The following is a 27,786-nucleotide window of genomic DNA, read 5'->3' as shown; positions in this document are numbered from 1 at the left end:
GGAGGCACCACCTTTACTGGCACGATGGGAAGTGAAAGATCAGGAGTGTTGCTGGGGGACTTTGTCATAGATGAAACTATTACAGCAAGTGGTCTAGTGCTTCCAAGATGGGCCTTTTATTAAATACTGCCTTAGAGTAAATAGTCTTTCTTAACTGGCCATATTTTAAGATTTGGGCTTTATCTCCCACAAACCTCAGAATGAAGAGAAAATGAAATGTTCCAGCGGCTCTTTCCACCAAGAGCATAGGATGTCTTGGCACTTCTTTGTATGACCTTTAAGTAACTTGCTTGGTCCCCATGAGACGTTTGTTTTATCTTTCCAGTCCTGCCTTCCAACATAACGTAGCAAAAACTCAGATTTAGGAATAAAAAAGTTTTGGACACGAGTCCTGTTTGTTAAACTGAGGAATGTACGTTTAGAACTCTTGGGTGGTTCTGGTTAGAAGGAAGTTTCTTTAGTTCATTTAACACTGCCATGAATGTCAGCACACACAGTCACCAAATCACAGTTAGCTCAGAATCTACAAGCTGAGTTCTCCGTAACAGGAGCACTGAGAGCTAGAAGGTTTAAAATAGATGTCATATGATACCAATTATAACTCAGTGAAATTTTGCAGTCCCAAGAACCTATACAGAGTATAAGCCAAAATGGAAGACGGTCCTGTTTCCTATGGCTTTAAAAACATTTTTATTACAATGTTTGCTACTTTTTTTTTCTTCAAGCTTTTAATTAAAGTTTTCTTGGCGCTCCTAACCCATTTCTATATCGTCAAAGGAAATAGAAAAGAAGCGGCTAGGATAGCAGAAGAGATCTATGGTGAAATTTCAGGTAAAAATATGAATTTTTCCCCAATACTTTAAAGGAAACCTCCTAGATAATTCATGTGAGTAGTATTTCTAGAAGGCAGATTTTATTTATACTTTGGCTTTGAGTGGGTAGTTTTAAAAAATTATTATTTAAAGTAGCAAATGGTGTTGACTGCACCAATTTGTGAAGCCTTTTTAGCTTTTTTTCCTGCAAGTTAGGAGTTCCATTAGTTTTTTTTAAAGAAGTTAATAGGGTGGTGGCTTCCTTGATTTTGAGAAACCTCATTTCTACTAACAAAAGAAAGACTTTATAGGATTATCTTCTTTAATATTTTTAATGAAATGTTAACAATGCATTCTAACAAAACTGCTTCCCCAGGAAATGGAATGACCAATACATTTGACTTAAAGCAGCAATATATATGCTCTATATGTATTTCTGTGCTGTCATTTGCAATTCAAATTGCTTAGCCACTTGTCACTGTCAGGAAAAAAACCCTCCACTGAATCCATTTATATGCAGCATTAGGTAAAGCACTGCAAACGAAGGTTATTATAATATGAAATGCCAACCTTTGGGTAAAACATTTTAAAGTCTCTGCTTTGTAGAATTTAGTCTCCATTTCTTTCCAAAAATGATTCACCTTAATTGTAGGGAGATGATACAAAAATAAATGAATCCAATATCGTCATTATTGGGGACTGCCACTTGAGAGAGGAGTATTTGTTCGTAAATAGAGTTCCGAATTTCCCTATGTATTTTTAGTGTTCGTAGAGGTTCCAGGATTACCTCATTCTTTATCTAGTATCCATTTCGCCTTGCATCCCGGATTCTCTTTCAAAATAGACATATGTTGTGTGATTCCAATACACTAGACAACTTTAAAGACACTAGACAACAGCAGTCTTATCCCAAGAACTAAGCCCTCCAAAGACAAAACAGCAGAATGCTTCAATTAACGGGGGAAAATGAGAAGAATCTCCAAGTTTCAGGAAGTGGCAGAAGGCCCGGAGTGTGGAAAGAGATTTCTTTTGGGGATTATATTTGTCACACATTTCAGGGAGGTATGTTGCTTAGACTTGGTTTTACAAAAGTAAAAGTAACTTTCATTTCAAGTTAAGCATAATCTGAAAAGCTATTTTCTAATTTAATCTGTAAATCTGGGCGAGGGCTTTCTCAAAGTTTCAGTAACAGTTTTGATGGTCTCATAGCTACCTCTTCATGGTTTAAATTAGGTAAAGGCCGATAAAGTCAGTATCAGCAAGAAGATGTTAAAAATGTTTTCACCTAGGGTTCGTGGGCATTATTTCTGCCTTTGTGGTCCTTAATGGAGCAAGTATTCTCTGAAGGAAGTTTTATAGTAGTCAAAACCTGGAGCCATAATACAAATCTCTTAAATAGGGCTCACTCATTCTTTAGCTCAAATATCTTTACTTGTTCAAGCGCCTAGGATAATAGTCATTTAATTTGCAAGTGGCATGGTGTTAGAAAGTCAAAAACGTATTTTTTGATGATCACTAGCAAGAGGCAGTGGGGAGAATAGTGCCTGTTAATTTCTCAGTTTAATTTCCTTCCTATATACATGTATATGTGTGTGTGGATGGGTGGGTGCGTATACATATACACACCACTCACTCTCACGTGCACACACATAGGTAATAGTATATCCAGAGGTGGTAAATAAGGCTTTCTATAGTAATGTTGGCAGTAACACGCCAGAAACAGTGATTTTTACATGATTTTAACAGCTTTTTTCTCTTTTGATGCTGTTTACAGTCAGGTACTCTATATATTTAAAGCTACATGTATTAAAGACCAAAATTTACAGATGGTAACTACTATATACAAAATAAATAAGTTTCTTTTGTATAGTACAGGGAACTATATTCAATATCTTGCAGTAACCTATAATGAAAAAGAATATGAAAATGAGTATATGTATGACTGAAGCATTATGCTATACACCAGAAATTGACATTGTAAACTGACTATACTTCAATTAAAATTAATTTTTTAAATAAAATTAAAAACATCAACAAAATTTTGTGCAAGTGTTCAACTCAAACCAGGAATCACCTTTGCTGCTCGCTGGTCAGACAAATACTTGTTGGAAAAGTATGTGACATTTAATCAGTAAGTCAGCTAACTGAGTTACAGAAGTCTCAGCCCAAGGTTACCTTTCTTGATTCCAGTAGCATATTATGTCCCTGTAAACTGTCGTCAGCGCTGTCAAAAACAAGGAGAGGCAGTAAAAAGCTCAGCCAGGGCTGAGTTTAGCCTGTCCTAGGTCCTGGCACTTTTCTTTTGGAAGCTGTACTTAATATCACGTCCTTCATTAAATATCATTTTTCTGGCTGGAAAGTTTTTTTCATATTCTGGAGTGCATCATTCAATATTTTCTTTGTGGTTTAAACTATTACATTTGTAAATAACTCACAGAATTGAGTTAAGCTATGGTTGGTGGGCTGTTACTGGTTTTTTTCAGGCTGCTTGTGTAATTTGTCAATTATATATATTTATGGTTTTATTTTATTTTTTAAATTGACATATAGTCGATTTACAATGTTATCACTTATATGTGGAATCTAAAAAAATGACATAAATGAACTTATTTGCAAAACAGAAACAGACTCACAGACATAGAAACTAAACTTATGGTTCCTGGCAGGGAAAGGCAGGGAAATAAATTGGGAGTTTGGGATTTGCAGATACTAACTACTATATATAAAACAGATAAACAACAAGGTCCTACTGTATAACACAGAGAACTATGTTCAATAGCTTGTAATAACCTACAATGAAAAAATATGAAAAGGAATGTGTGTGTGTGTGTGTGTGTATATATATATATATATATATATATCTATATATATATATATATATATATCTGAATCACTATGCTGTATATATATATATTTTCAGTTTGAAATGTTGTCTTGGCCCTTGGTATTTTTATATCCACGTGGGTAACCGGCTCCCACCTTCAGCCCGTAGATATTTCTGCAGGCACGATCTCCCTCCTGAGAGATGGTGTATGACTTTTCAACCTTTGCTAATTTGGCCAGAATTGAAGCTATATTTAGTACAGTGACTTGTTCATCAAACTCGGTAAAAATAAAGTGTAGCTACAGGTTGGTAATCTGTTATTCCCAACCCTTGGGCCAGACATGTTTCAGGATTCAGGAGTTTGGGGGATACTCGGAAGATTACACAGTGTGTACACTGTATATCACACAACACTCCCAGGAGGGCCTGGCGCTGTCTCCCATAATAAAAAGTTTTGATAGTTCTCGAGTGAAAATACAAATATTCACACTAAGTGAAAATTCAAATTAAAAATAATAAATTGCTTCACCTGAGTTCTGACCATGTTTTGCTGCCGAAGGAGCTTGGCATCAAACTTGGGGAAAAACTTGGTTTTTGGAATTTGGAGGGATTTTACAAGTGCAGATAAGAGATTGTGGAACTTCTGTGCCCTTTAAAAGAATTAGTTCTAAGTGTTATGCCTAAAATCCGTTGTCCTTGTTTTTTTGAATTCAAAGGACTACCCTTGATTTTTTAAAAAATATATATTTTAATGGAGGTACTAGCAATTGAACCCAGGACCTCATGCATGCCAAGCATGTGCTCTACCACTGAGTTAGACCCTCCCCCCTAGACTGCCCTTGATTTGTGTGTGTGTATGTATATATATACACATATATATATTTTATTGACATATAGGCAGTTTACAATGTTGTGTCAATTTCTGGTATACAGCATAATGCTTCAAGTCATACATGAAGATACATATATCCATTTTCATGTTCTTTTTCACTATGCTTACTACTGGATATTGAATATAGTTCCCTGTGCTATACAGTATAAACTTGTTGTTTATCTATTTTATATATATTAGCTGGTACCTGCAAATCTCAAACTCCTAATTTATCCCTTCTTACCCCCTTCCCCCACTGGTAACCATAAGTTTGCTTTCTGTGTCTGTGAGTCTCTTTTTGTTTTGTAAATAAGTTCATTCGGTATTTTTCTTTCTCTTTCTGGCTTACTTCACTTAAAATGACAATCTCCAGGTCTATCCATGTTGCTGCAAATGGCATTATTTTATTCTTTTTTATGGATGAGTAGTATTCCATTGTATAAATATACCACAGCTTCTTTGTCCAGTCATCTGTTTATGGACATTTAGGTTGTTTCCATATCTTGGCTATTGTAAATAGTGCTGCTATGAACATTGGGGTGCATGTATCTTTTGAATTAAGGTTCCCTCTGGATATATGCCCAGGAGTGGAATTGCTGGATCATATGGTAAGTCTATTTTTAGTTTTTTGAGGAATCTCCATACTGTTTTCTATAATGGCTATATCAAACTACTTTCCCACCAGCTGTATTGGAGGGTTCCCTTTTCTCCACACCCTCCCCAGCATTTATCATTCATGAACTTTTGAATGATGGCCATTCTGACTGGTATGAGGTGATACCTCATAGTAGTTTTAATTTGCATTTCTCTGATAATTAGTGATACTGAGCATCTTTTGATGTGCCTATTAGCCATTTGTATGTCTTCATTGGAGAATTGGTTGTTTAGGTCTTCTGCCCATTTTTGGATTGGGTTGTTTGTTTTTTTCTTACTAAGCTGTATGCACTGTTTATATATTCTGGAAATTAAGCCCTTGTCAGTCTCATCTTTTGCAAATATTTTCTCCCATTCTGTAGGTTGTTTTTTGTTTTGCTTATGGCTTCCTTTGCTATGCAAAAGCTCATAAGCTTAAGTAGGTCCCATTTGTTTATTTTTGCTTTTATTTCTATTGCCTGGGTAGACTGCCTTAGGAGAACGTTGCTGAGATTTATGTCCAATAATGTTTTCCCTATGTTTTCTTCTAAGAGGTTTATAGTGTCTTATGTTTAAGTCTTTAAGCCATTTTGAGTTTATTTTTGTGTATAGTGTGAGGGAGTGTTCTAACTTCATTGATTTACATGCAGCTGTCCACTTTTCCCAACACCATTTGCTGAAGAGACTGTCTTTACTCCGTTGTATGTTCTTGCTCCTTTGTCAAAGATTAATTGACCAAAAGTTTGTGGGTTTATTTCTGGACTCTGTATTCTGTTCCATTGATCCATATATCTGTTTTTGTACCAATACTGTGCTGTTTTGTTGACTGTAGCTCTGCAGTATTGTCTGAAGTCTGGGAGGATTATTTCTATAGCTTCATTCTTTTTCTTTAGTGTTGCTTTGGCAATTCTGGGTCTTTTGTGATTTCATATAAATTTCAGGATTATTTGTTCTAGTTCTGTGAAAAATGTTCTGGGTAATTTGATAAGGATCGCATTAAATCTGTAGATTGTTTTGGGTAGTATGGCCATTTTAGCAATATTAATTCTTCCAATCCAAGAACATGAGATATCTTTCCATTTCTTTAAGTGCTCTTTAATTTCCTTAGTCAGTGTTTTGTATAAGTCTCACTTCCTGGTCAGATTTATTCCTAAGTAAAAAATATGGAATGCTTCATGAATTTGCTTGTCATCCGTGCACAGGGGCCATGCTAATCTTCTCTGTATCGTTCCAATTTTAGTATATGTGCTGCTGAAGTGAGCACTAGACTGCCCTTGCTTTGATGGCTGCACCTCTGCCTGACTCATCATCCTGACTCCATTTTTCTATCCTTCCCACGTCAACAGTTTTCTCCTGCCTTCAGTCCATTCTTGCCCAGTCCTCTCCCTTGCCTTGTTCAGTTTTGCTGGTTGTCTCCTCAAGCCTTGGCCCAGCCATCCTCTGAGTGGTTCTCTACAGGTGCCTGCTGGCTTTCCCAAGTTGGGACAAATAGTCCTCAGCAGGGCTCTGCCACCCCACCTGTCATCTTAGCTCAGGTCTCCTGCTCCCAGTGGGTTCAAAGGAGCCTTCTTTCTAACATGCTGCAGAAAGATGTCGGAGGTATTTAGAGAGTATGCATTTTTTAACTCAATTTTATTATAATATTTTAGATATCTCAGGAAATTTATTGTCATTTTTTCCAATTACCTTTGTTTTACTTAAAATATTGTTCATTCGGCTAGGACCCATATTTGGGGTCAAAATCAAAACTCCTTTTGAACTGTCTTTTCTTTGTTAAATGCTGCAGGAGGAGATACTACTTCAGATGATTTTGGAACTTGAATAAAAAGAATAAAGACTGTTCCATGGGCCCTGGAGATTATAACCAGTGGGGCAGTTCTGTTTTGTTTGTTTTTTTTTTTAATAACAAACCACTCATCTCAAATACTTGTTAGTCAATTTGGAAGGGTAAAAATTACAAAGAAACCCAAAAATAATAATTGATTTTTATCTTGACTCCTTGGAAGTCAGACAATTGTATTCCATCTGAACCAACTTTGTTATTGAAATCTATGGTTTTAGAAGTTGTCATGAAATTGTAATTCAGAGGGCCTGAGAACTAGAGATATAAATCACATTCTGAGAAAAAGTCAAAGGGGGGAATGAAAAAGGACTTGAACATTTTCCATACACCTCATCAGGAACAAGTAAACATATTTGTAGAGTAAACTATCTTCAAAATGTACTTGCAGCCCTGTGACACAGGCAGTCTGCCAAATAACTAAAAATAGACTGCCTTAGAAGCCAATGATTGATTCCTACTTCAGCATTCATTTATTTGGAGAGCTTAGATGCATATTTCCTGAAAGGAATGGAAAAACTCCCTAACTGCCAAATAACTTTTATCCTCAATTTCTCACAATTAGCTCCAATTTGCAAAACAGGGATGATAAGAGCGAGAGACTGCCTGTTGGGAATAAAAGTACAAAAACAAAAGAGCCCACCGTGGCAGAGTTTCTGGAAAAGGGGTTTGGGTGAAAACTCAAGGTCCTTTGAAGCAAGTGCTGGAATACAAAGTGACTGAAAGGTGACTTCCTTGAGAGTGGCTTTGTTTCCAGTTGGGAAACCAAAATGATTTCCACATTTAAGGCAATCCAATTGATTTATTTCACGTTATTTATAGAGATGGAGGTGGGTGGAGCAAAGCATCCCTTACCAGTAAATCTCCCATGAAGATAAGCAGAATGGACAACCCAGAAGTTCTTAAAACCCAAACAGGGTGCGTTCTCAAGTCTCAAAACCTTGGATTTCATTCCTCTTTCTGCCGCTTACCGGAAGTGAGATCTGATTCGGGGCAAAGGGTTGTTTGGAATGTTCGGGTTCAGGGAGCAAGACTCTTCCCTCCTCTCTTGAAAGCCAAGGGATGGAGGGTCCAGGAGGACCGCAAGTTGAGACAAGTAGCCCCTGAAAGGAGGGGAGCCTGGCGTTTCACCCTCACAAGTCAGGAGTCTACTTCAGCAGCCGACTCCCTGAACTGACCTCTCTGCTCCTCAAACAGGGCGAAAGAGAATTGGAAAGCAGTGGCCTGGAGGGAGACACCCTGGACCACCCGCCGTTCTCTCTTCCTCCGTGGATCGCAAGATGGCCCCACCCCACAGGCTTGCCGCAGCCTCCGGGGATGGGAGTTGCGGGGCATCAGAGGATGCTGCATTGATGGGGGACACTAGGGGAGGTGGCCAAGTACCAGTGCATAGGAAAGGGACCTGGGATTGACCCCCGGTGAGAAGGGTGGACCAGGAGGGAGACCTGCAGTTAAGGTAGGACTGGATTCCTCTTCCAATTAGCCGGGGCGCCACCCCCACCCCACCCCCATCCCACCCCCATCCCCGTCCCTCTCGCTTCTCCCCACCCCTAAGGCACCAGGGGAGCTGGCACCTCCAGAAGGAAGTGGGGAGCTGTGTGAGAACACGCTGCCGTTCCTCCTGCAGCCGCTCGGGCGGGAGAGAGGGCCCTGCCCTGCCCCAGGAGTGGGCAGAGGAGCGGAGATGAGGGTTTTTAAAGCGGACTGTCCAGTGGACTGGTCGTTTTGAAATCTCTTTACTGAAGTAGGATATAAATACAGATAAGTGCCCACACCCCAAGCAAGCAGCTGGCTGGATTTTCATGAAACGAACACAGTCAGGTACCAGCTCCCAGGAGCAAGACACTGCTTATGACCAGCATGGCCCCCACCATGCCCACCTCCAGTCAGCCCCTGCCCCAACTCGTGGTACTGTTGACTCCTAACGCCCAAGGTGAGTTTGGCCCCTCCTGTACTTTACGTAGACGGAATCCCACCGCACATCCTCTTTTGCGTCCAGCTTCCTGCGCTCAGCGTTAGGGTTGTGAGATCTATCCAGGCTGGGTGGACGGAGTGGGTCTTAGGGGGCTGATGAGTAACAGAAAGTTACTATTAGGAGGAAATTGTGGTTAAGGTTCCTGCCTCCCAGCAGGAGAGGGGACACCGCAGCCCCCGAGGAGGAAAGTTTTAAAAATAATAAAGCCATTTCGTGTTGATATTCTAAGTGAATCGGAGCAAGTTGCCACTTAAATCCAGGTTTTATTTTGGAAGCAAGTACTTAGAGTACCTTCTGGTGACTTGGTTTGACAGGCTATTGTTAGAACAGAGGAATAACAAAGCCACAGCTGTGGGTTCGTTTCTTGCATTGGTCTGGGTGCTGAGTTGCCATCCGCGGCTAGAGACCATCCTTGCAACCCCGCTGCTTGTGTCCATTCCCGGGAGCCATGAGGCAAGAGGACAACGTCTGATGCACACTTAGTATTGAATGAGATGGAAATGTAGTCAAAGAAAGCCCAGGCTGACTAATGAGGATTATATGCATACATTATCTCATTATTCCTAGCTTATGCAAATGCTAAGTGTCCAAAGAGATTAAAAATACTCCACTCATCAACTTTTAACCGACTCAGGGACAACTGGACATACAATACACAATATCTTTTCGTGTTAAAAGTTTTGTCTGTTCTTATTATAAAAAACATTCTACATGTGAGGAGTATGGATGCATCAGTGATTTGATTAATATAGATACTTTTAATTTGGAACTAATTTCAAAATGACAGGAAGTAAAAAGAGTGGTAAAAAGAATTCCCACTTCTCTTCGCCCAGAGACTCCATTCATGGTTACCCAACTGGCCAGTGAATATCCTTGATAACAAAAAGGTTCATTCCAGGTGCACACGCTGCCTTCTGACTTTGTGCCTCATCAGACTCCTTCAATCTGTTCCTCAGTCCTTCCTGGAATTGGTTACGGGACAATTGTTTTTGAGAATGTCCCTCAGTCTGAGTTGGTTTTCAGTGTCCTCATGATTAGTTTCAGGCTATGCATTTTGAGCAGGAAGCTTGCAAGCGATGCTCTGTTCTTTCCACTGTGCGCCCTCCAATAGTACCTGATATTGCTTGTCGCGCGTTCCATCAGATGGCACTCTGTGCCCATCTGCTCCAGTGACTTCTGATGTTCACTTTGATCCCCTGGGTAAGGTGGTGCCTACAATTTTGCTCCTCTGTTAAATGACCCTTGTTCCCTTTATAATGGTGTAATTATCTTGTGGGGAGATCATTTGGGGCAGATTCTGTGATTTCTCCTACGTCTAAGTTGGTGTTCTACTATGAGGAATCCCTTTCTTTTCTCCCTATTTATTTATTCATTTCAGTGAGGCCTTACAGATTCCTATTTTATTTGCTAGGGTATAATCATTATTTATTTTGATGCTCAAATTGTCCCATATTTGGATAGTGGAAGCCCCTTCCAGCCAGGTTCTGTACTTTTTGACATTTCCCATCATTCATTGAGCACTGCGTTACTCTCTGGCAAGATGTTTGACGCCCATCCTATATTTTTCCCAGCCTAGACTTGGAATCAGCCATTTCTCCAAGGAGTCCTGGCTTAGGTTTTCTCAGTGCATAGTGCTATTCTATCTCTCTGTCTAGATATATCAATATATCTATAGATATAAACATATATATATATATATATATATATAGAGAGAGAGAGAGAGAGAGAGAGAGAGAGAGAGAGAGAACCAGATGAGTCATCAGATTCCACCTTCAGCCCATAGATATTTATATAGGCACTATATCTCCTTATCCACACATATATTGAAAATCACATTTTCATACCCATTGCTCCAATTTCAATCCAACCCTGTAGAGCTCATTCTAGCTCTCTCCCTTTTCATAACCCAAAGGGCTAGAGAAGATAAAAATTGAGTTTCAGTGTAAGAAGAGGGCTTATGGAAATAAGCCTGTTGATAACCCTGATTCTCATCCATTGGAAAAGTTCACTCTCTCCTTGAGGACGAGCTATTTCAAGTTCACATGATTTCCTCTTTGATGGGATTGCTTTTGCCAAGGTCGCAGGTATGGGAAAGCCTGAATTCTTAGCACGATCAGGATCACCTAGAAAAGGGTGATAATACGGGCCCTTTGTGTGGAATCCAAACTGTATTCCATGCTAGTCAATGTATGAAGAGCACAGTTATAATTTGAAAAATGCCCACATTCTACAAGCCAGTGTAGATTGTTTTCCAAAATGAATGATCGCCCTTTGGCAAGTTTAATAGAAGGTTACTTCTCCAATGCACCTTTAAGCTAGCTGGTTAGTCTTGTTTACTGACAAGCAGTTACAAGAAAAATACATTTGAGAGGCAGTTCTGAGGCTGTTCCCTTAGAGCGCTACTCCCCCACGTGTACTTATCAATCATACATTTTCTTGAGCAACTAACATCATGGATGGACTTTATTGGCCTCATTAGAGACCAAAGAAGCTGCTAAATACTAGATTGCTATACCCCCACTTTACAGATCAGAAAGGTGAGGTTTGAATAATTTTAGTAACTTGCCCATTTTGACAGAGTAACTGGTGGAGGCAGGACTTGAACCCAGGCAGTGTGGCTCCACTGGCCCCGTGCTTAGCTGTCACTCAACTTAGATGTCATTCAACTGCCATCACAAAAACTGTTAGGCAGATCATGTCATCTGGGAAACAATATTCTGCATCATGAAACATAGTCTTCCTTACCCAAATGAAACAGAGACAATTACCTAGGGAATTTCGAACCAAACCATTCCCCCTGGTCCCTTGGGGTCTCCTTCCTGGTGTATAGGATGTTGAGTTTTAGGGTGGGGGGAGGGGGAGAGGCAAGGGAAAGAAGAAAGTGGGGGAGTTCATTGACCAGCTTTTCCCTTTATTTTGCTTCCTCGAAGGTATTGGATGCCATCACTGGGCACTATTTATTTGCATGAAATATATTGCTTATTAAAACTGTCCCCCCCCCCCCGCCCAGAGAGATTGTCTGTGCTCCCTGTGCACACACACCACCAAACCCGCGGACTGTACCCTCAGAGGCTTGTCACCCTGCGAAGTGGCCAACCAGAGAACCTCATGAGTGACGCAAGCCTCCCTCCTCTTCCCCCACACCTCCTGTTACCGTGCGTGGGCACATGACCAAGCTGGAATAAGAAGACTCCAGACCTTGACTCTGTGTTTGATTTGTGTTTCAGATTGCTGGGCTGATCGGTCCCCACTCCATGAAGCTGCGGCTCAGGGGCGCCTGCTGGCCCTTAAAACTCTAATTGCACAGGTAAGTAAACTAAAGATGTGATCCTTTGGGCTTATGCTGTAACCAAGCATCATTCTTTCTTAGCTGTAACTGGAGCAGAAGTCTTCCTGGCCCCATCTGGGCCCCAGCACTGCTGTTCCAGGTGTACGTGTCCTCTTACAACTCACCATTTGCTCCTCCTGCCCTGCCTTTCTTAGGGAGCTGGCTGGTTTTCTGCCCAGTTCCATCCTTCCCCTTCTGAGTCTTCCTTTGCTTCATAAAAAACTTCCCTGAGAGGCTGATGGGGGATGCCCTCAAACTTCTGTTGTACTAACTCGCCTTATACTCTCCCAGTGTTCCTTCAGCAGCCCTAAAGTTGCATTAGTCAGCTATCGCTCTGTAACAATTTACCTTGAAACACAGTGGCTGAAAACAGTAAACACGTAGGTTCTCACAGTGTCTGTGAGTCAAGGAGCAGCTCAGCTGGGTGGTTCTGGCTCCACTGGCTCCACTCTGGCTCCTGTACTCTTGCAGGTACAGGCTACAAAGGATCAGTGGGGGCTATAGGCATCTCACAGCTTGATGGGGGAATGATCTGCTTCCAACCTCACTCATGAGATTGTTGGCCAGCTTCAATGCCTTGATGCATGGGCCTCTCCATAGGGTTGTGTAGCTGGCTTCCTCCATGGAGGGCATGACAGAGTGCCTAAGAAGGAAGTCTCAGTATATAACCTACTCTCCAAAGAGATATCCCGTCACTTCTGCCATGTTCTACTCATTAGATGCCAGTCAATAAATCTAGCCCCCACCCAAGGGGAGGGGATTACACAAGTGAGCCAATACCAAGAATCAGGAGCCACCTTGATCGCTGGGAGCCATCTACTCTGATGATACAGTATTTCAAGAGCAAACATTAAACTAGGTTGAGAAATGGGTACATCTTACTCCTTTGGGAAGATTTGTTAAAATCTTCGTTCTTAAGACTAATTTATTTTTACTTATGACTGTATCCCTAGTATCTTGAATAATGAATAGAGGCCTAGTAAATATTTGTGGAATGAGTGAAAGTGTACACAGTCCGTTTACTTTATTTTAGAGTCTACGTGTGTACAGAGAAGGGAAGTCATTAGATCTCTTTTCCACATCCTAGCTGCCACCAAACCTGGCTTCCTCATTTTGAATTTAAACAGCTGGGTACACTGCTCCTTTTCTCTGGGTGTGTGTGCCTTTTTTTCTTCTTTCTCCTTTATAAGTTGTGTTACTTCTTTTTTTTAAATTTTTTAAAATTAAGGTATAGTCAGTTTACAATGTTGTGTCAATTTCTGGTGTCCAGCACAATGCTTCAGTCACACATGAACATACATATATTCATTTTCATATTCTTTTTCACCATAAGCTACTACAAGGTATCAAATACAGTTCCCTGTGCTACACAGTCTAAACTTGTTTATCTATTTTATACATGTGAGTCAGTATCTGCAAATCTCGAACTCCTAGGAGTTGTGTCACTTCTTAAGAAAGTAGAGGCAAAAGGAAAACAGTACTGCTATTAGTAATCAGGTGGACTTTGCACTTGATTTTACCACTTGCTCATTTATTTTTAAGCGCTTAAAATTTTATTTGGTTTGATTTTTTTCCTTCTAGTTTTCTTGAGATATAGTTGACACAGAGCACTGTATAAGTTTAGGGTGGGTGTACAGCATAATGATTTGACTTACATACATCATGAGTGATTATCACAGTAAGTGAACATCCATCATCTCTTATAGGTATAACATTAAAGAAATCGAAAAAATGTTTTTCCTTGTGATGAGAACTCTTAGGATTTACTCTCTTAACAACTTTCATGTACAACATAGAGCAGTGTTAATTACCTTTAACATGCTTTAAATTACATCTCTAGTGCTTATTTATCTTAGAACTGGAAGGTGGTACCTTTTGACTGCCTTCATCCATTCCTTGTCCTCCCACCCCTTACCTCTGCTAATCACAAATCAGATCTCTTTTTCTATGAGATTGTTTGTTTTTGAAGTATAAGACCCACAACACCTGTTAGTTCTTGTTATATAACACACTGATTCAATATTTCTATACATTTCAAAATAATCACCACGATAAGTGTAGTTTCAATCTGTCACCATACAAAGATATGACATAATTACTGACTATATTCCCCACACTATACATTTCATACCTGTGACTCACATATTTTGTAACCAAAAATTTGTATCTCTTTATCTCCTTCACCCATTTCTCTCCTCCCCTGACCTCCTCTGCTCTGGCAGCTACCTGTTTGTTCATTGTATCGATGACTCTGTTTCTGTCTTTGAGCACTTAACATGTTATTTGTTTTATTTTTAATAGGTGACATAGTCACATAGTTTAAAAGTTAAAATGAAATAAAAAGGTACACAGTGAAAAGTCTTGCGTTCACCTCCTCTGTCTTGGCTCCCCTCAGCTCAATACTTTTATTAGTATTTTTAATAAGCTTAATTTTAGAACCATTTTAAAGGAGAGTTACAAAGACAGTACAGTGAGTTCCAGTATACCCTTCACCCAACTTCCCCGAGTGTTTATATCTTACATATCCGTGGTACTTTAGTCAAAAATAGGAAATTAACATCAGTACAATCATATTAAGGAAACCCCGGACTTTTGGGTTGACATCAGTCTTCTCACTGGAGTCCTTTTTCTCTTCCAGAATCCAGTCCAGGATATCGTATTGCTTTTGGCACTTTTTTTTTCTTAATGGAGATACAGGGGATTGAACCCAGGACCTCACACATGCTAAGCATACGCTCCACCACTGAGCTATACCTGCCCCCAGCATCTCTTTTTAACTGTACTTCATAAGCATGTTGGTTTCTATACTGTGCTTCACTAAGTAAAGCTCATTCTTCATGGAGAATTCTTCAACCTTTTAGTACATCCCCACTTCTTTACCCTTACACACTAGTAAAAAATGGATTATTCTACTTTGTGTTCTCCTCTCTTACATGGAGATAGTGTGGTGTGCTGTGAGCAGAACATTAAACCGAGGATCCGGAGCTCCTGCTGATCACACTGGCTGTCACTGACAGCTGGGGAACCTCAAATCTTATTAATAGTTTGAACTTTCTGCTCCTCCATTTTCTCACGCGCAATGAAGGTGATTCACTCTAGATGATCCTTCGGGTCTGTCCAGCATTGCATTTGTACAATTCCAGGGATTCTGTGAGTTTGCGCCAGTTTCTCCTTAGTGCACTGCTGCCATCTTGTGGACTATTTTAAATTTTTTCTTATTTTTTTCTTGAAATTATACATGGGAAAAAGGAAAGAAACCTTCTTATATTAGATATCCAGTTGTAAATATATAGCACAGCTCTGGAGTAATGATGTCACATTCAGGACATAAAAATGGACAGGACCAAGGAGGCATAGCCAGGCCCTAAGATGACGGGGCTGACAGCAGGGAAAGAGCCAGTACCACGGAGGTCTGGTAGGGGATCACAGGGACCTAGGTTGGGGTTTGGGGTTCAGGGTCATGCACTAGATTTTGGAAGGTTTTAGCAGATCACTTGCGAGGCAGGGAATCAAAAGCAGAATTCAGCTGGGGACTGGCAGAAACCTAAACCCTTTCACAGATAGAAAGTCATCATGGTGGGAGATGGTAAAGGCCAAGTTGTTCGAATCAGAGCAGGAAGTCAGAGCTGGCCGGCAGCTAGGCTGAGTCTGTCATCTAGCACGGGGACTCCCAAGTGGAGCATGACAGTGTGGAGAGGGCAAGTGTGTAGGACCGGGCGGAGATCTGGGTACGGAGATGAGTGTTAGGAGAAGCCCCTGGCTCCAGACCCTGGTACTGCCAAGACCTCGCCACGCAGTGGAGGCGTGGCGGTCAGCATCACTGCTCCTACAGCACGGAAATCCTGGGAGCACCATCTACTTCACTTTCTAGTCTTGAGCCTGGAAGTCACCTGTGCCAATTCCAATTCTACCTCCTGAACCCTGGACTCTGTCACCTGCTGCTCACACCCATCTCGGGTCCGTATCAGCTTGTGCCTGAACTCACCACCACGTCTTCATGGCTCTCCTTTCTTCAATGTCACCAAGCAACCCTCTGTGGCGCTACCAGTGTGCTTTCCCTAAAACGTCTCACGTATTAGCTCCAGACCTTCTATAGCCTAACAGACATGAAAGGCGCCTCATTCCCTGCAAGACCTGCACCCCCTGTTTGGAATTCAAGGTGTTTCACAGTCTGGCTCAAGCTGTCCCCTGCATCAGCCCCCATCTCCTAGTTCCTCCTTTGTCTTCCCCTGTCTCCCACTTCCCCTTTCTTCTTCCACCTCTATCACATGTGGGCTCTTTCTGATCCACAAACTATCCAACTGTGGCCCTGCTGTTACCGAGTCCAAACTTGTTCTGCTCGCTGCACAACAGGCCAGTAAATCGGGAGATGAGGTGTTGGGGTGAGAAACAATGACTTTATTCAGAAAGCCAGCAGACAGAGAAGATGGAGGACTAACATTCTGGAAAACCATCTTCCCCAAGTCAGAATTAAGGCTCCTTTTATACTAAAAAGGCGAGGGGGTTGTGGTTGGTTGTTGCAAACTTCTTGGTGTCGGAATCCTTTGTTCTTGCAGCTGTCCACATAGGTCAGGTCACAAGGTCCTGCAAACCTCCCACAAGACACATTCTCTGTTGTATAACGTTTTATCTCTCTATGAATGGAAAAGTGTTGCACCTTAAAAGCTCAGAGCCTTGAGAATGGGCTCTCCTGTAGATTTCAGGCTCCAGGCAACATTCTTTTACAAAAGGTGCAGAACCAGCGTGACTCAGCACCGGAAACAGAGCACAGGGTGAGCGCTAAAGGAACAGATCCAATGTGGAGTCAGATTTGTCCTTCCCTGTTACACTGCCACGGTCTCCTTTGTGTCCTGTATTTGCATATCCTGTTCCCGGCTAATGGATGCTCTTTTTCTTTTTTTCTTTTTGCCTTCCTAGCTTGAAATTTTTTATGCTTCAAGCCTGAGCTGAATACTACCTTATTTGCTCTGTTTTTTCTTACCCCCGAGCCAGACGTAAGGAGCCCCCATGCTCCCAATTAAAATATGAATATGCTTCCAGCGTAGCAATATTCTTGCTGGGTCCCCACCCCTGCAAACTCCCGCAGCCATGTCTGTCTCCCCACTAGGCAGTTAGAGGAGAGAGACCCGTCATAAGCTTTGAAGACCCAGGTGCTAGCAGATTGCCTGGCCCAGAAGGCTGAGCAAGCTTTTGTTGAATAAATAAATTAATCCAAGGCTCCCAGCCATGTTTGGACTCCCCTGGTCATGGCCTCTGCTCCTCTCTGGACGGTACCTGCAGGCCCTGAACACTCAGAAACATGTCCCACGATCCTGCTTCCTTTCTATCGCTAATGCAACCTTTAATCCATTTCTCTCCAAATTGTAGGGCGTCAATGTGAACCTGGTAACAATTAACCGCGTCTCTTCTCTCCACGAGGCGTGCCTTGGAGGTCACGTCGCCTGCGCTAAAGCCTTATTGGAGAACGGAGCACACGTGAGTACCCTCCCCGCTCTCGGGCCTGGCTGCCCAGGTGCAACCGCTAACATCTAAAGACGCATCACCTTCCGGACGCTTACCCGCGGTGGGGTGCGCAGGCCTGGCCCCATCCGTGTCCATATTCCTGTATGGCTGGGAAGCCCTGCTGGTTACACCTCCCTGCAGCCTCTGTGCCCGTGTGCGAACGTTCAGACAAGGTAATTCATAGAACTCGTGCAAAATTGTGATGCGGACTTGAGAAAAACCAACTTGGGCTAACGTAATTTGAAAACTGGTCTTGGAAAATTCATGGTAAAACATTAAAAAGCTCACATTTTAACAGCAATCAAAAACCATTCTTAATTCAACACCCTACACCCATAACGATTTTTATCGAACAAACTTATCAAACAAAACGAACTTTTAATAAATAATACATGGGAAAAACACTACAAAATTAACTTTATCTTATTTTTAAATTCTCTCCTTGTTTTCAAGGAGTGACCCAGGAGCTATATGTAATACAGATAGCAGACTAGAATTCTGAAATTAGTACTTTTGAAAATCTCAATGACCTTTATTTAGTTGCCAAATATTGTTTTGTTCATTTCATTTTTTTAAACTCAGTCCTTGCATTCTTTGTCTTGTAAGCTGTAATGCTTTTAAGTGCTTAACGAAGATTTTCTTTGCATTTTATGTGGAGTTGGGTTTCTATGTGTAGAACTGAATATAAAAGTCTTCCGTGGGCAAAGCGATTTTCTCTGGTGCCTTGCGGTCATGTGTCTTCATTAGGTTGTGTTTCTTTAAATTACCACTTAATCAACTCTCATGTAATGAGGGCAAGGCTGGGTGGGGACCATTTCCCTTCAAGTTGTTGGGAAATAGCGAACAACATTGAGTCGTAGAGGAACCTCTGGGAGGTGCTGTGGGGGACAAAAAAGAGAGTAAGACATAGTCCCTTGTCTCTGGCAATCTTATGAGGGAACAGTCAATAAATATTATGTTACTTAACATTCAAATCAGAATGAGAAGAGGAGTAGGAGAAAGGTGATCAATCAGTAGTCAATTCCTCAAGACTGGCCGTCCCATGGGTACCTTGAGCTCAGTGCATCTGAAACTGCTTATCGTGTTCTTCCCTCTGGGACCGGCTCCTCCTCTTGGATGGCCAGCTTCGGAGACCCGGTGAAACATATTACTGGTTTCCCCAGCCCCAAACCTCGAATCATCCTTTTTCTTCCATCTCCCCATCTAATTAATTACAATATCCCCTGATTTTACTTCCTAAATACTTTTCAAGTCTGTGCTCTCTCTTTTTGTATTTGTCTTCCCTAAAAGAATTCAGTGTATTCAAGGAGAGGTCATGGTCTTACTCACCTTTGTTTCCAAAACACTGGCGACTAATAGGTGCTCAATAAATGTTGGTTGACCTGAGCCGAGAGAGAAACTTACAGGAAATTAAATTAGAAGATGTCCAGGACTGAGGATGAGAATGATACTTAGTTAAAGCAAACCAGACCAGTTCTGCCAAATATTTTTCAGTAAAAATGTAAATAGGTTAGAAATCCCTAGAGTGTATGAATTTACACACATTTGTCCCGTCCTTGTCTGTCTCTGCATCTTAGCATCTCAGCTTTAACTTTCCAATTGAATGGGGACCCTCCTGGCACTGCAGAGAAAGGTCTTTTGGGTTTAGGATCCTGATTATCACAAGCAGGTGTCCTTAGTTGTTGAGGCAAAAATGGTTCGACATCAGACTCTCCTTGTCCCACTTTTCAGTCCTACCAGCGCCTCCCCACTGTGCCTTGGTTCCCTGATGGTCTTCCCAGTCTATTGCTAATACTCAAAGATGCCTCCCAGCTGTGCTGGTTCTCACATGCCTCCCGCATCCCTGGAAGGCACTGAGGTTGGTTGGAGACACCAGGTTGATGGCTATTTTCTTTGTGCGTTTTGCTTGGTCATGATCTCTCTAGGAGTCCCTGCAGGCATATGCAACTTGTGTGGATTATAGTAGACCAGAAAGGACATTTGTGGCAAGAAAGAACTATGGGGAATTGCTGAGGAGATTTTTTAACAAGTGGAGAGTTTGGGACATTAAGCTAGATGGTTTCTCCAGTTTTGGTTCCTGCCATGTTTGATCATGATTGGGAGAGGGAGTCGGCTCCGTATTAATTGAAAATGGAGAGAATTTTTTGACTACTTACTGGGCACCAGGCAATGTTCTAGGCGTCTAGCATGTAGTAACTCACCTGATCCACCCGGTAACCACATGAGGGAGATTATTTATGATCCTCATTTTACAGATCAGGAAACCCAGGCACAGAAAGTTAGTATCCCAACCAAGCTTTCTGAGTACATCAGGGAGAGAGCGGAGATTTGAACCTAAGCTAATTGTTCCAGAGGCCGTGTTCTAAACCACAATATAGGACTACTCCTCAACAGTCAGGAGGCTCTTAAGAAGCTCTAGTATACCCATGAATACATTTTAAAAACTGCCCCATTTTGGCCCACTTGTGATATTATTTATAGGTGAGAGTTGAGAGGCTACCGGTACCTAAAAACATCCGAGTGTCATGATGTTAGAGTTGCCTCACTCATTTACCTGCACGGGAGGTTTCTCCAGGCTGATATATAGGAATACACACCTGGAGATGGTGATAAAGAAACAGCAGATCCTCTGGTTCTCTCTTTGCCCATCATTAGGTCAATGGAGTGACCGTTCACGGAGCCACACCCCTCTTCAACGCTTGCTGCAGTGGCAGTGCGGCGTGCGTCAGCGTGCTGCTGGAGTTTGGAGCCAAGGCCCAGCTCGAGGTGCACCTGGCGTCCCCCATCCACGAGGCAGTGAAGAGAGGTAAATGAGCCACCACAGGGCACACAAAACACTGGTGGGCTCACTCCAGTGTGCACGAAGCAATGATCCAGTTTTTACCATGCAAGGGTCTCCCAGATCTTCCTCACCAGTAAACTGTGTGTGGCTTAGCCGTCCCACAGCGGGAGCTTCCATATGCCTAAGTCTTCAGGAAATACCACTGGGGCATGAAACAGCTCTTCTTATAACCTGGGGTTGGCTCTCTGTCTCCAACGACCCGTTTCCTGGGGTCAGTCTCTCAGCAGGTCTTGCTTGCAACTCTTTGCTGGTGTTTTGGAGGCAGCTGGTGGAGTCAAGGCTGCAGGGGTAATGTGCACAAGCTGCAGTGTGTTTATGTCTCTGTCCTTCCTAGAAAAGAATGGCTCCTGCCCCAAAGCCCATAAAATATCAACCATTAATATAAAATAAACTATGAAAGTTTCTGAAAGCCAAGGCTGATAGTATCTCTAATGGAAGATTAAACGTAACTGCAATATACTCTAGATGAGCTGATTGCCATCAAGGTCATTAGTTATTGAAAAAAAAGTTGCAACTTTAAAAAGCGGGGCATTGGAAATCTTGAAGTTGACTCCAGACTTCTGTGTTGTCGGTTCCTTTTAAAATGACGGGAAAGAAAAAAAAGAATTAAAAAAAAATAAATTAAATGACGGGAAAGAGTAAAACTAATGACTTTTAAAACTATATGCACAGGCATGAACAAGAAGAGCCATTGAAAGGCCAATGGAATGCGTCATAGGTCACACCTAAAATGTTACATTTCTGTGCTACCCACGGGTAGACTAATTCTCTTATACTGAGATCAGAAATACAATGGAGACGTTAGAACTCTGTGGAACAGTGATCTCTGCTGGTTTGATGGGGATTAAAGTCTTTATTTCAAAAGGCAGTAGTGAAAAATTTGCCCCAGGTTATGAAACGTGTCACTTGGTAATTTTGTTTTTTTGCAGTGGATTACTTTAAATGATACAAAAGACCCAAATCTCAACATATATATGGTTTTGATGTCCTGTACATATTTAATAAACATTTGTTGGGTGGGGAGGGTATACCTCAGTAGTAGAGTGTGTGCCTAGCACGCACAAGGTCCCTGGTTTAATCCTCAGTACCTCCACTAAAAACAAATAAAAACCTAATTACCTCCCCCCCCCCAAATTTTTTTTAAAAAACAAATAATTTGTTGATTTTAATAATTGATGTTGGTCATTTCCCAAACTTCAAGTAAGTCCTTTAAGTTGTAGGAAAATAGTCTACTTTGGAAATGATGTAAGTGTTTAAAATTTTTAAATAAATACTGATTTGAAGCAAAAATGAATCTTTTATTTGTCTTTCCATCCAAATGTTTAAAAATGGATAAATACTGGGAATAATTTGAATTACTTAAGTAATTCTGCAGTGCATGGATGGTTATATATGGAGTATTTGGTATCTATGTACCTATTATATATATATATAATATATACTTATCATAAACATGTGAATTCATGCATTTCTACAAATTTTTTTCTGTATTAAAAACATGTTAAGGAGCAACGTCCACAGAGTGGAAAGATGAATAGTAAATTCATTATTTTAGATACTATTATACTAGTGCCAATCATTAAACTTTCATATATTTATTTTTTAAAACTTCCAGAGAATACTTAAATTTAACTCAAGCTAGGCTCAGTTTCACTGGCAAAAAAAGGGACAAGGATGACTTCAAAATGTTTTTTTAGATACACTATATTTACCAGGCAGATTTTAGGTACCGATTAGATGTTACTTCTGGGTTCTTATAGCTTTAAACCTCTAGGAACAAGCTAGGTTAGTCTGAGTCAATACTGTGACAGATTGATGCTATAATCCAGGTATAATATTTACTTATGTGGACAAACAGATTGAATTCACAAAATCCTTAGTTGTACATTTTCATGCATAATTATATGTGTAATTCGGAATTTGTGATAAATCAAGCAGGCTTGAAACGAAACTTACTTTTATGTTATCTATAAAGAAAAGGTTGGTTAAGTTAATCACCAATGGTGAGATTTTTTTTTTTAAGGAAATATTTAAATCTTCAAAAAGAACAAACTCTTTATAAAACTCCCATCAATACCTCAGAAGCATTTGCTCCCAAACAAATCATTCATATGCTACAAATTAATCATGTGTATCTATTCACTGGGCAAACTCTCCAAGGAGAATGCTTCCTCAAAGAGTTCTTATGGTAGGTGGGCGTATAGCTCAGTGATACAGTGTATGTTTAGCATGCATGAAGTCCTGGGTTCAATCCCCAGTACCTCCTTAAAAAAAAAAAAGAGTTCTTGTTAGCCACAAAACTTGCGAGTGCATTTCAATATATTCTGTACTTGAGGCTTTTTATTAATTCTCATAGGTGTCTACCAGGTTAACCAAAATACAGAGGTTTTACTGCGTGGTGTGGCCATCCACCCAGTCTTACATGCATGGGTGAAGGAGAGAGGGAGAGATTTGTAATGGAGAGAGAGGAGGGCTGGGCCTTGGATTTGAGCACTGCCTTTTCAGGGTAGCAATTGGATGAGTCATTTATCCCCTGGGTGTTGGCAGCCTCTGTCTGTAGACTAATGACTTATTATAGAGAGTGATTTCAGTTGTGCCACTTGGAGCCCATTGTTTGGCAGGAGGTACTGCAAGGGTGGCAGGGAAGAACTTCAGTGGGGGACCCATGGGCATGATCTTCCTTTTAATGGTTTCATTTGGGAGACTTCTAAGATTTCCTCCTCCTGCCCCACATTTTTTTCTGCTTAAAAAAAAATCTGGGTTATTTCCAAAGCCCATTCCAGGGAAGCAATCCTATCATTCTGGGAGTAGTTAATATTTCCCTTACTTGAGTGAGGTCATCTTGTGTTCCACCAGGTAATAGAGAGTGCATGGAGATTCTGCTGGCAAATAACGTCAACATTGACCAAGAAGTGCCTCACCTCGGAACTCCTCTGTATGTGGCTTGCACCTACCAGAGGCTAGACTGTGTGAAGAAACTTCTAGAATTAGGTAACTTCCAGAAATCTTTTCATGAGAAGGATTTATTAACCCTGTAGGTTTTCCATGGCTTCAAAGACAAAGTTCTTGTCAGGCTGGACAAAATTCTGACAGCATTTGATGTTTAAATGCTTAAAATGGAACTGAGAGAAATGAGTGTCTCTGGTTCTTAGTTTGTCTTCCTTTGATACTGGCTCCATTTACCTGGTGTGGTTCTCCTTGGTGGTCTCAAGAGACAGCAAGAGTCGCTTTCCTATAAATCCCAGGGGAAAAAAACCAATTGTGTTTCATTGGCTCTTTTCGAGTCACGTGTTCATCTCTGAACCAATCATGGTGGCTGAGGGAATGCAACACACGGATTGGCTTAGGACTAGATTTCAGTCCATAATGCAGTTGTTGGGCTTCACTGGAAACACATGAACTGAGAATCACAGGAGATGATTCTCCAGAGGGAAATCTGGGTGTGGTCACCAGGAAGACGCTGGATAGTAAAAATAACAGATATTTTACCACAGACTACTTTGGATCAGTCCTGCTAAATTATTTAGTAACTTTTTAAATTATAAAAGGCATATACAAAAACTGAATCCAGGGTAAGATAAAAGGTCTTGGAACTATTATTTGGTTAGAGAGTCCCCCCAAACTTAGCCGCTGACATAAAGGTAGAGATTGTAGTAAGAACCTTTAAATAAGAATTTTTATCTCCAAGATTTTTTTTTGTCTTTTTTATCTGTTATCGTTTAATGCTCCCTACAGTAATTCAGAAAACTTTTTTTTGAGCCCAGAATAATATAAACACTTAAGTAAACTTAGCTTTGTCCTTTGCCAAAAAACAGAACAAACAGAATGTAAAAGAAGCTTCAACTATTTAATTTTGTATGTCACACAGGTCATTATGGGAAAGCAAGTAAAGCATTTAAAATGACTAAAAATATTTTTATTCACTTTTCTCATCAAAATATTTCTAAACAGCCTTAATAGGTATTGTTGAGGTTCTAGGCTTCAGCAGTACATTTCCACAGATTTGTCAGATATATCATGGTGTTTAAGCTGTCTTCATCGACAGCTACTCCATTTTAGGCTCGTTGTGTCTCTTCATTGACGTGTGGTGTTGAATTGTGGTCATGTGCTTTGTTAAGGAGCCAACATTGACCATGGCCAATGGCTGGACACCCCCCTCCACGCGGCCGCCCGGCAGAACAGTGTGGAAATCATCCACCTGCTGATTGACTATGGGGCTAACCTGAAGTGCAGAAACGCTCAGGGCAAAAGTGCCCTTGACCTGGCCGCTCCAAAAAGCGGGGTGGAGCAGGCGCTCCTGCTCCGAGAAGGTAAGAAAACCTGGGGCATCTGTTTCTCTTCCAGAAGTGCATTTGCTCTCTCTCCTTCCTGTCTCATCTCTAGACTTTCTTACCTTTTTCTTTTTCTCTTTTTAATTGGGAGTGGCACGTGGGAGGGGGCAAGTCCTCGCATCACTGAGATGGGATTTTGTACGCTGTATATATCTTCACTCACAACAAAGGGGCATTTACATGCAGCTGGTATGTTGTTCTGTATTGACATTGATAAGGAGATAATCAAAGAACTTTGTTTTCACCATGAAAAGGTTGAATTGCCGTGTCTATCCTGGTATAAACACATGATTGAGCAGACCAAAACTCTGCTTTGTAATATTTGGGGGCAATTCAGGGGAAATGAGAAATACTTGAGTTCGAGACACAGAGTGTGGATTTCAGAAACTGGATGAAGTGCTGAAGTTGTTTGCCTGCTCTCCCTGATCTGGAGAGCTCCGCATCGCCTCGCTCTCACGCCCACCATGGGCTGATACCTCCCCAGATGCCAGAGGAGGGAAGGCGGGCCTTTACCAGGCTTCATATCCCAAATTCTAAAGAGAACCATGCTGTGTCCACACTGAAAGAGAACACGTATCTGAGCCTACACTGTGCATGTGTATGCTTGAGAGACTGTTAAAGCAATAGTAATTATTCAGCTCTCTGTGTGTCAGACATTAGCTACATTTGAAACACAGATTAATCTCACTGAATTCTCAAAACTTTAAAGCCACGAGGACAATCTAATGTAACTCTCCCAGCTGCAAATGGGAAAAGAGAAGCCTGAAGAGATTGGCTTTCAAAAGGTCACACAGCTACTAAGAAGTAGAAGTAGGATTCTAAGCAAGAACTAGGGTTCCACTGTGCCTTCTTAATGTTATCATGCCCCGATCCTGAATCTTCTGAAACAGTTTCTGGTGGGGAAGAGTTTAGTTTCAGTCCCCAGTTCCATTTAGTGAAACCACCCCCATGTCTTATATCCTTTCTAAGTGGAACGCTTTGTTCAAGAATTTTAGGAATACTCTGTAAGTCAGCGCTTCTTGAGCTTTAATGGGCATGCGAATCCCCTGGAGGTCTCATTAAAGTGCAGATTGCAGTTCAGGAGCTCCGGGGTGGGGCCTCCTGCACGGCCCCCTGGCTCCCAGATGGTGCCGTTGCTGCTGGTCTGAGCCCCACACTTTGCTCTAGATTATTTCCAATAGCCTGTGTCATGAATGATTGTTCTTTCATTTGAATCTCTACTAGAAGAATTATGATCTTCCTTACCAGCTCTGAGTTGGGATATACCAGGTACTTAACAGCTATTAGCTGAGAATGTGGTTTATAGCAATTGTCACATTTCTTCTTTTCTTCCACCAAAAATGTTTCCGGGTCCAGGATTGATATTTCTTATAAGCAAGTTCCTCTATCCTCTATCTTCATGAGTACAGCTGCCTTTTTTAGAATGATGAGCATCAGCTAGGTCAGAGTTCACTCTGCAGGGCTTGAGTCGTGTGACATGAGGGACACTTCCCACTCTTGCTTCCCAAGATTTTAACTAAGGGTGATGGCTTGCTCCTCCAGGTAGCTTTCTGTCACGTGGACCCTCCTTGGCAGTACCAATCCAAGTGATACCCGCCTCTTTGCATATACAGTCACCATTTCTCATGAGGGGCAAGATGCTGTTACAGTAGGATCTTCTGGAAAAGGAGAACTTTGTATAGTCCATTAATGACATATATCTACTTGAAGCGATCTTTATTGATACAGTCAAGTTAGGAAATAATGGGGCATTACTAATGCCCCTGTGTAATGTGTATTCCAACCAAATGCTCATTCATCCTATTCCACTGTATTTTGGACTCTTATTAGTTTGCTTTCCTTTGGGACTGAAAGCCACGGGCATGATGACTCCATAAGACTCCATGAGACTGAGGTTCAGGGTATAGTGGAGTCTAAGTGATTTGTATTCTTTCTCCCAACTTTCTCTGGTTAGCCTCGTTTTTTCATGATTGGTCATACAACTACCATTGGAGGGTCCACGTAAACATGGCCCTGTCCAGAGGGGCGAACCAGGATCCTTTGCGTGTATTTGGCATCTGCTACTGCACTCTAATTCCTGTACAGACCCAGCTCCTCTTAAGCTTTTAGAAAGTTTCAGCCTCTTCCAGTTCTCTTGTCTCCCCTTCACCCCCAACCCCTGCCCCACTGTCAGGAGGTTCACACCATGTTAATTCCTTCCTCAGGCCCACCTACTCTTTCCCAGCTCTGCCGCCTGTGTGTCCGGAAGTGCTTGGGTAGAGCATGTCATCAGACCATCCACAAGCTATATCTGCCGGAGCCACTGGAAAGATTCCTCCTATACCAGTAGTCCCAACTGTCCATGGGAAGATACTCGGAAAGAAACAGGTTGCTGCCTTCTGTACCCAGGGCACCTAGTGTAGACACCCAACAGCTAGACTCTTCACTAGAGCTAAGCCAGTTAGAGCAAATCCCTGACGAATCGGAGCACTTGGGGCATAGAAACCCCTGGTTAGTTTAATGTTTTCTTTAACCAAGGGGCAACCAGAAACCTTTTGGTTTTTAGCTCTTGTTATTAAGAAACTTAAAAAAATTGTGAAGTAGAATGCAAATAATAGGCTGTTTTCCAAGATTCATGATCTTTGATTATCTAAGGGTCGTCATTCTGAATAGTGTGCAGACATGTCAATCTGGGTGGATAAGATTAGGATGATTGTAAGTAAGATGTGTTCCTGATTTAGCTCCTCCCCCCTTTCCCCTTTCTTTCTTTCCTTCCATGAATAAACCTCTGCTAAAATTTGATTTTCTTGCCTTTTTTATATATAAGAAAGCTAAATACATGAAAACAT

General features: G+C 41.4%; 1 protein-coding gene and 1 non-coding gene across 4 annotated transcripts; one reads left to right on the top strand and one right to left on the bottom strand.

Moving 5' to 3' along the window:
- Window positions 1-609: 609 nt before the first annotated feature.
- Window positions 610-27,739, top strand: ASB11 (ankyrin repeat and SOCS box containing 11). Of its 3 annotated transcripts, none has more exons than XM_006194194.2 (7): window positions 610-831; window positions 12,183-12,262; window positions 17,651-17,758; window positions 20,441-20,591; window positions 23,484-23,618; window positions 24,746-24,937; window positions 27,163-27,739. In XM_006194194.2, the coding sequence occupies exons 1-7, from the start codon at window positions 651-653 to the stop codon at window positions 27,285-27,287; spliced, it is 972 nt and encodes a 323-aa protein (XP_006194256.1). In that variant the 5' UTR covers window positions 610-650; the 3' UTR covers window positions 27,288-27,739. The 3 variants fall into 3 exon arrangements, with proteins under 3 accessions (XP_006194256.1, XP_006194258.1, XP_032330999.1); XM_006194196.3 differs by lacking the exon at window positions 610-831 and adding an exon at window positions 1,684-1,874; XM_032475108.1 differs by lacking the exon at window positions 610-831 and adding an exon at window positions 8,637-8,913.
- Window positions 6,298-6,404, bottom strand: LOC116662331. Its single transcript, XR_004318367.1, has one exon. It is a non-coding gene; the product is annotated as a U6 spliceosomal RNA (small nuclear RNA).
- Window positions 27,740-27,786: the final 47 nt, after the last annotated feature.

Source organism: Camelus ferus, chromosome X (assembly GCF_009834535.1).
Source record: "Camelus ferus isolate YT-003-E chromosome X, BCGSAC_Cfer_1.0, whole genome shotgun sequence".
NCBI classification, from domain to species: Eukaryota; Metazoa; Chordata; class Mammalia; order Artiodactyla; family Camelidae; genus Camelus; species Camelus ferus.
The sequence above is the reverse complement of the archived record's forward strand: the minus strand, read 5'-3'. Positions and strand labels throughout refer to the sequence as shown.

Excerpts from the sequence above, each read along its gene's own strand:
- ASB11 (XM_006194194.2), top strand. The coding sequence starts at position 651 with ATGGAAGACGGTCCTGTTTCCTATGGCTTTAAAAACATTTTTATTACA. Across the intron at positions 12,263-17,650 it reads TTAAAACTCTAATTGCACAG|GGCGTCAATGTGAACCTGGT; the intron begins GTAAGTAAACTA and ends TCCAAATTGTAG. Across the intron at positions 17,759-20,440 it reads TATTGGAGAACGGAGCACAC|GTCAATGGAGTGACCGTTCA; the intron begins GTGAGTACCCTC and ends GCCCATCATTAG.